Source organism: Apaloderma vittatum, unplaced genomic scaffold (genome assembly GCF_000703405.1).
Source record: "Apaloderma vittatum isolate BGI_N311 unplaced genomic scaffold, ASM70340v1 scaffold7079, whole genome shotgun sequence".
In the NCBI taxonomy this organism is placed as follows: Eukaryota; Metazoa; Chordata; class Aves; order Trogoniformes; family Trogonidae; genus Apaloderma; species Apaloderma vittatum.
The window spans coordinates 8847-16393 of NW_009736867.1; the positions used below are offsets into that span (position 1 = coordinate 8847).

The 7547-nt window shown below is 55.4% G+C and overlaps 2 protein-coding genes across 2 annotated transcripts in view; one reads left to right on the forward strand and one right to left on the reverse strand.

Moving 5' to 3' along the window:
- Positions 1-5478, forward strand: part of PEX6 (peroxisomal biogenesis factor 6) — a gene marked incomplete at its 5' end in the record, with an annotated part of 9844 nt that extends 4366 nt beyond the window's left edge. The window contains 7 exon segments of the mRNA XM_009877118.1: positions 804-1009; positions 1105-1166; positions 1555-1663; positions 2845-2961; positions 3558-3635; positions 4765-4904; positions 5223-5478. Coding sequence (XP_009875420.1) covers positions 804-1009; positions 1105-1166; positions 1555-1663; positions 2845-2961; positions 3558-3635; positions 4765-4904; positions 5223-5359 — 849 coding nt within the window.
- Positions 5479-7413: 1935 nt separating this feature from the next.
- The window catches only part of GNMT (glycine N-methyltransferase), a gene marked incomplete at its 5' end in the record, with an annotated part of 1232 nt that continues 1098 nt past the window's right edge, over positions 7414-7547 (reverse strand). The window contains one exon of the mRNA XM_009877119.1: positions 7414-7546. Within this exon, the coding sequence (XP_009875421.1) occupies positions 7414-7546 (133 nt within the window). The remainder of the gene's footprint in view (position 7547) is intronic.

The following is a 7547-nucleotide window of genomic DNA, read 5'->3' on the forward strand; positions in this document are numbered from 1 at the left end:
GTGAGCAGAGCAACAGCATCCTCCGAGATCGCTTTGCTCAGCCTAAAATACCGAAAGCGGCATGGCTCACCCCTCTCAAGTTTGCTCTCTTTCCTTTCTTTGCAATGATCTCTTGCGTGTTTGCGGTTGACCCTATCCCTATCTGTTTCTTGTAAGCATCTATGGACTTTGTTCTTGCATCCACTCCCCTTTCAGAAGCAGCTGATTTTTCTGTAGTGTCCTCCAGGATGCCTGCTTCTCGCATCCTCCTTCTCATGACAGACGTTCTAGCAGCCCAGGTTATGTCACTCTGGTGTGAAGCCCTTGCGCACTCTCATTGCTGTGGGGGACAAGGTGCCCTGAACACAAGTAGCTCATAATGGCTAGGTCCAAGTTTTGTTTCTTTTTCTTTTCTCTTATTTTTACCTTCCTTCATGTGTCCCAAGACCTGTTTGCAGCAGGACTCTCCCCACAAAGCTGCAGGCAACCCTGGCAGATACTTTAACTGGGAGATTTTTGCTGACAGGTGATACGAGGTGCAATGGAGGATTGGAAGCGAGGTGGCACACTGCGAGCACACCTTGCTTGGGGATGTGCAGTTTGTTTTCCCCATTGCAAGGCTCAGGAGAGGGGAAATGTGGATACTGGGGGATCCCGCAGCCAGGACAGGTGGGCAGTGCAGCATGGGGCTGACTAGCTGCATAGCCAGACACAGCTCATGGCACGAGGGGCTGGTAACCAGTAGCCCACTGGAGCAAGAGCTGCCCAGACCTGCTTGGAGCGTCAGGAATAAGTCTTGACAGGGACTCTCCATCTCTTGGCAGATCCCCTCTGTATCCTGGCAGGATGTTGGTGGACTCCAGGAGGTGAAGAAGGAGATCCTGGACACTATCCAGTTGCCCCTGGAGCACCCAGAGCTGCTGTCACTGGGTCTGTGCCGCTCTGGTCTGCTGCTGTACGGGCCTCCAGGAACAGGGAAGACCTTACTGGCAAAAGCCGTGGCAACTACATGTGCCATGACATTCCTTAGGTGAAGAGTGGGGGGGGGGTCATTCAGTGAGACTGATTTTCTCCTGGCAGCAGATGGTCGTGTTCTAATTGGCTCCTTCTTCTCCTGCCCCATAGTGTGAAAGGGCCAGAGCTCATCAACATGTATGTTGGACAAAGCGAGGAGAATGTGCGTAACGGTGAGCAGATGCATCCTGCTCCTGTGTGTGGGAGGATGGGGCTTCTCTGTGGTGCTAGAGGGAAGGAGGTAGTGCTTAAACCCCTCTTCCACCCGCAGCTGCTAGCAAGGGCATGCACCCAGCTGTCTCCTACACCCAGTCTATTCCCTGCCTGCTACATTTTCCCCTCCTGCTCTTTCTGCTCCTGTTGCTTTTGTCCTGGTGTTCCTGGTGGGAAGGCAGCCCTGCAGAGACACAGCTGAACATCACGGAAGGAGCAATTGGTGGTGGTGAGGCAGTGGGCAGCCGGTTTCCACCCACAGCTCTTCCCTGCTGGTGATGTAGCAGATCCTGTTGCTGTTGCCTGCTCCTCCAGGTCTTTCTCACCTTTTGTGCTGTCTCCTCCCAGTGTTTGCCAGAGCCAGGGCAGCTGCTCCCTGCATCATCTTCTTTGATGAACTGGATTCCTTGGCCCCCAGTCGTGGGCGGAGTGGAGATTCAGGAGGTGTCATGGACAGGTGAGTGTGCATCATGCATCCTTGGAAGAGCAGCATGCCTGCCTCACCTCAGGGGTTGCACAGGGTAGCTGTGCAAGGCAAAATCCATCCCAACACTCGTTCTCTACTTTTTCCCTCCCTGTTCCCTTTAGCTCCTCTGCATGGCCTGTCCTCTCTCTGGACGTTAGTACTGCTCTTTGCATTGTTGCAGATTCCCGATTGCCCAAGCTTGTTCTGCAAACATTTGATTAAGACAGAGTCTCCTCTAGCTGCTTCTGTGTCTGCCAGCTGCTCCCTTTGGCCTCTCCAAGGTCATCCTTCACACCCCTGCCATGCTCTCCTCTTATTTGCTGTTCCCCTGTGGTGGGAAACCTTTCAGCTGCCTCTGGCAGAAGTGAAGTATGTACAGCTTGGAGATACCCAGAAACAGGATTGTTTCCCCCAGGCCTCTTCTGCTGAGCTGATAGTCCACATCCAGTCTTCCTCTCCATCCATGGAGGAGGTCATGTAGGGGATTTGCCAGTGACACTGTGTTCCCCCAGTGTCCATCTTCACACGCAGAAACCAGCAGCTCTGGAAGGGACTTGGTGTGGTGCCCACTGGTTGCCTCAGGTGGTCCCAGAATCTGGTAGAGATATCCTTGTTCCTGGAGGCCTCTGCTGCACTGAAGTGCTGGTGTTGCCAGACCAGCCTAAGCCCTGTGGCCACAGAACTAGGTCTGCAACATGTGCCTTTCACCACCCTGAGGGCTGTTTGGCAGTGTCACTGGCATTCCAGGGTGTCATCAGCATGGACTGACAACTTGCTGGGCAGTACCACGTAGCGAGGAGAGTTGGGGCCAGCCAGGACAACCAATGGGGGAACTTGAGCCTTAGCTGTGCGTGCCTGCCTGTGTTGCCAGTGTCTGAGAGCAAGCACAAGCATGTTGTGGCCATCCTGGAAGGTTTCTGAGCCAAGCACAGGCCTGAAGAACTGTCTTGGTGCTGGGGGCTTGCACTCCCTGTGCAGTGAGCTGACAGTGCTCACTGGGGGCATCTGGATGACTGCATCAGGGCTCCTCGGGAGAGAGAAACATGAGCTGAAGTCCAAGGCATGGACCTGCCAGTGGCCTTGCTTATTCCTCTTTTTTGTTTGGTGGCTGTTGGTGACTGTGGGGGACTTACCAGGGCCTAGTTGTGAGCATCCTGTCTTGCTTCCTGCAGAGTTGTCTCACAGCTCCTGGCTGAGCTCGATGGCCTTCATTCCAGCAGAGAAGTATTTGTCATTGGAGCAACAAACAGGCCCGACCTCTTGGACCCAGCTCTGCTCCGACCGGGCAGGTATGTCACATCCTCCCTGCCTTGCTCCAGGGTAGTTGCCCCTGGAGCTCCTAAGGTGGTGAGGACCTGGACTGTGTCCCTACCATGTTCCCTCCACAGAAACTGTTCGTAAAGCCCCTTGGCCTTGGCTTGTGGGGAGGTAGGAAGCCAAGAGGAGGCCAGTGCCTATGGCTGTAGCAGCAGCACAAGGTACCACTGCTTGTTATCCCCCACCACTCTGGTTATTGCCCCAGCAGCACAACACGGAAATAAGGGGCCTGCTGTGGAACCAAACTGGTGGAAGGAATCAGTCCTCCAGGGCCTGTTGAGCGGAGCTGCCCCCCAGCCTGTCCTCATGCCTGTGGCTTGTCTGTCCTGGGACAGGACTTTCTGCTGTTGTTGGACCTCACGTGGTTCCTTTCAGTCTGTTTCTCCAGCCTGCCCCATTTCCTCTGAAGAGCAGCCCTGTGCTCCAGCACTGCTTCCCTCTTGAGCCTTCTATCATCCACAAGCTTGACAGTAAAAGGAGCTGCCCCAGAACCACCCTTCAATTTCTGGTGCACAGGACTGAGCAGATGTGTCTTGTCCTATTCTCACCTGCTTCTCTTTGCTGGCAGGTTTGACAAGCTGGTCTACGTGGGCATAAATGAAGACCGGGAGTCGCAGCTGCAGGTGCTGAGCGCTGTGACCAGAAAGTGAGTGACCCTATGCTCTTGCAGCAGTGTTCCACCAGCCTCCAATGGTTTGCAGTCTTCCTAGGGCTGATGCATGCTCCAGCTTGGCTTCATGTCTGAGCCCCGGGGAGCACCTGAGTCACTGACCCACAACCAGGGGAAGAGGATGGGGCAACTTCCAGAAACAGAACTGAGGCTGGCGTTGCCACGAGGTGGGAGCGGCTCAGCTGGCTGTCCAAGTGAAGGGCGGGCTTGCTAGGGTTCTCCAGCCACCGTGCCCACATGCTCAGCCAGATCCCCTAGCAGTGTTGGTGAGACTGCAGCACTGCAAGGTGGCAAGAAGCTCCCCTTTGCTTCCTGCAAGTTTCCCTAGCATATGTGCCATTTGTGGGTCTGAGGGTGAAGGCAGCTCCATTTATCTTGCTGCCTCTACTCCTGCAATGTTGAGGGGTGTTCAGCCTGTGTTCCATGTGTCTTTCCAAACACTGGTTGTATGGGATCACTGAGCAGCAGGGTTTGGCTGCTTCCCCAGTTGCTCTGAGCTCCTGAGAGCATCTCTGGAGAGAGAAAAGCAAGTTCTGCAATTCAGGTGCAGAGGTACCACCCACGAGAGCGGGGTGAGCCGCTGTGAATCCATGGGTTGCTGTGATCACTGCTGCCTTTGACAGTAAGCGTGGGCTGGCTGCAAGCATCTTTTCACATTGTGTGGCTCAGCAGTCGTGCCCTCCAGCACCATGCAGAAGGAGGCTCGATGTCTGCAGCGTGGCTCTGATGGGGTGGTTTAGTGTTACAGTGGTTTGTAGTGTCTGTAATTAAACATGTTCTTAGCCAGCCCTGGCTGTAGGCTGTTCCCAGGCATGGGGAGAACTTAATTTCTCTGAGTGAGAACTCAAAAGTTGCCTTTGATCCTACTTAGCGGGAGAGAGAACCTTGCTGTGGGGATGTTTCAAAGAGAAGTAACTGCACTGAAAAAAACAAGCAAACCAACCTCTTTTGGTTGTTTTTTTTTTTCTGGGAGCATGTAGAGCCGAGTCCTGAAGTGGCTAAACATGGGGCCTCCCATTCCTCCTGTCCAGTCATGCTGGCTTCCACATCTCTCCTGGTCTGTTTTCTTTGTGGCTTTTACACCTGCAATTTTCTCTCTTGGCAGGTTTAAACTGGATCCTTCTGTGAATCTCACCACCATCCTTGAAAAATGTCCATCCCAGCTGACAGGAGCAGATATCTACGCCCTGTGCTCAGATGCCATGATGTGTGCTGTCAAACGCAAGGTGGAATGGATTGAGGAAGGTAGGGGTCTGGCTCCTACCTGTCCCACATGTTGGGGTGACCTGGCGAGGCCAGAGAGGAGTTACCACCACTGGTGACTGGGCCGCACGAGAAGAGCCTCAATGGCTTTGGGATCACGTCTGAACGCCAGGCTCTGGGTTACTGGCAGGCAGGCAGTTTCTGCAGATGTGATTGTCTTCAGCTCCAGTGCTTGGCCCCAGGGGGAAGGAGAGAAACACAGGTTTTCCTTCCAGTGGTGGTTGGAGAGGGGGCTGTTGGATCTTGCCAGCTGCCCCTGCGCTTACCTCTCAGCCTTTTCCTGTTCTTTCTCTCATGCAGGGCTGGATACTGAGAGCTCTGCTTTGATCCTGACCATGGAAGACTTCCTGCAGGCTGCTGAAAGGTTGCAGCCGTCAGTCTCTGAGCAGGAGCTGCTCAAGTACAGACTCATCCAGCAGAAGTTTGCTGCCTGCTAATGCTCAGCAGAGCTGGGACTGGAGGAGCCATGGGAACAGGCTGTGAAGGAGTGGAAGAGAATAGGCACAAACAGACACCTGCCTGCTCTTGTTGGAGGTCTCTTGGGCCCCCTTCTTTTAAGCACAGGTAGAAATAGTGGCTGTGTGGTTTCTTGAGCCAAAGCATGGTGGAAGTGCTGCTCTGCTCAGCCAGGCTGGTGCTGGGTTCTGTAACAGTCCCTCACATCTCAGGGAGCACTTTCTGGCTGCTAGGAGCGTACTGGCTTCCCCACTGGGACGAAGCAGTGTCCTGAATGTGGGCAATGCAGGAGTGCCTCCAGAGGTGACAGAGGACATGGGTGGGGGAGCAAGGCCCTGACTGCACCCTGGTTCGTAGCAAGAGCTGGAGGCAGATGCTTGTTGGGGTGTCAGCCTCCAGCAAGGGGTGCTGGCCAGGGGGCAGCAGGACACAGGGCACTGCTACTGCACCCAGCCTGCACTCGACACGGTCTCTGCATAAACACAGGGTTTTGGAATTAGGTGTTCACTGTGTGGCCTCAAGTCTTTGCTTGTTGATGGTGTCTGGGCTCAGGATCGTCCCTGGGTGTTGTAGAAAAACAAATGTCCTGTAGGTAGAAGGGGAGGAGCAAGACCTGGAAACCAGGCTGGGACCACCATGGTGGATGAGGAGAGGCTGAAGGAGTGGGGTTTGCTCAGCTGGGAGCTGAGCTGCCTCTAATGAGGGAGCCCAGTTCTTCCTGAAAGCACTAGGTGACAGGACAAGACGCAAGGGGAACAAGTCTCAATAGGGGAAATTACCACCCCATACTAAGAATAACTTGTCACAGGCAGAGAGAGGGCTCCAGCCTTGGAAGTAACCCCTGGCTGGAGCTGCCCTGTCTGTGCTCACCTGTGATGAGTGTGAGCTGGGTTCAGACCCACCCCCGAAATCCTGTCTTGCCTCCCTCTGCAGCGTTACAGCAGCTGCTGGTACCATCGCGGGTGTCCTGCTTCCTGACCCTTGCCAAGGATGCCAAATAAATCCCCACTTGAGCCGTGTGCGGCCGCCAGCTGCCCTGCAGCTGCTGGCGCGGCTCTGTCTGTGCTAACCTGTGATGAGTGTGAGCTGGGTTCAGACCCACCCCCGAAATCCTGTCTTGCCTCCCTCTGCAGCGTTACAGCAGCTGCTGGTACCATCGCGGGTGTCCTGCTTCCTGACCCTTGCCAAGGATGCCAAATAAATCCCCACTTGAGCCGTGTGCGGCCGCCAGCTGCCCTGCAGCTGCTGGCGCGGCTCAGGGGCAGTCCCTCAGCTAAGTGTGGTTGTCGAGGAGCAGCTCCCCAACTTGCTCCTCCATAAAAGGCTGGTTCTTCAGCAGCTGCAGGCATTTTCGGGCAGGAAGACCCAGCTGATGTGTGCCTCCAGCCCTGTTCCTCCAGCTCTGGCACCTGAGCGTGTTCGGACAGAGCTGTCCGTGACCACAACACGCTGCTGGATCTGGCCGCCACCTCTTCCCCAGGGTGGGGAAGGAAGGAGCTGCAGCCACAGCAAAAATGCTGACAGGGAGTGCTGAGCTTTCCCCTACCCTGGAAGCCCTGGCAGGGGTGGGCACTTCTGGATGGGACTGAGGGAGTGTCAAGAAAAACATCAGGTTGAGGTGAGGAGGGGGGGGTTCAAAGGAGAAAACCAGTTGTGGTTCACACCTGTGAACGGCACTTGGCAGGGACATGCAAGTATCTAGGAGACAGCCCACCCTTGCCTCTGCTTCGGGGGGGGAGCCCCAAACCCCACACCACAGGCATGAATGACACCTGCAGCCAGGTTAGGGGGTGAAGCTTCCCCCCAGGCTGGGTGCTTCCTTCTTTGGGAGTCCTAAAGCAGCTGTGGCTGTTCCCCTCGCCCTGCACCCTGCTCATACACGACACATGGACCACGGGCTCCGGTAGCTCTCAGAAGTGCTCTTAATTAAGGAAAGGGGGCTGCCAGGCAGCTCTCAGCAATGTCCCCAGCCCCCTACTTGTCCCTAGAGCCGCTTGCAGCTCTCAACCACCACAGTCCCATCTCCATGGCTCCCTCAGGCCGTCTTCTTCACGACGTGGATGAAGTAGCAGGGGATGTGGGCCTGCCCCGGCATGTAGGGCTGGAAATCACCCAGGACGCTGTGCTGGCACTTCCCCTGGAAGGCACCTTTCAGCAGGGCTGTGAAGG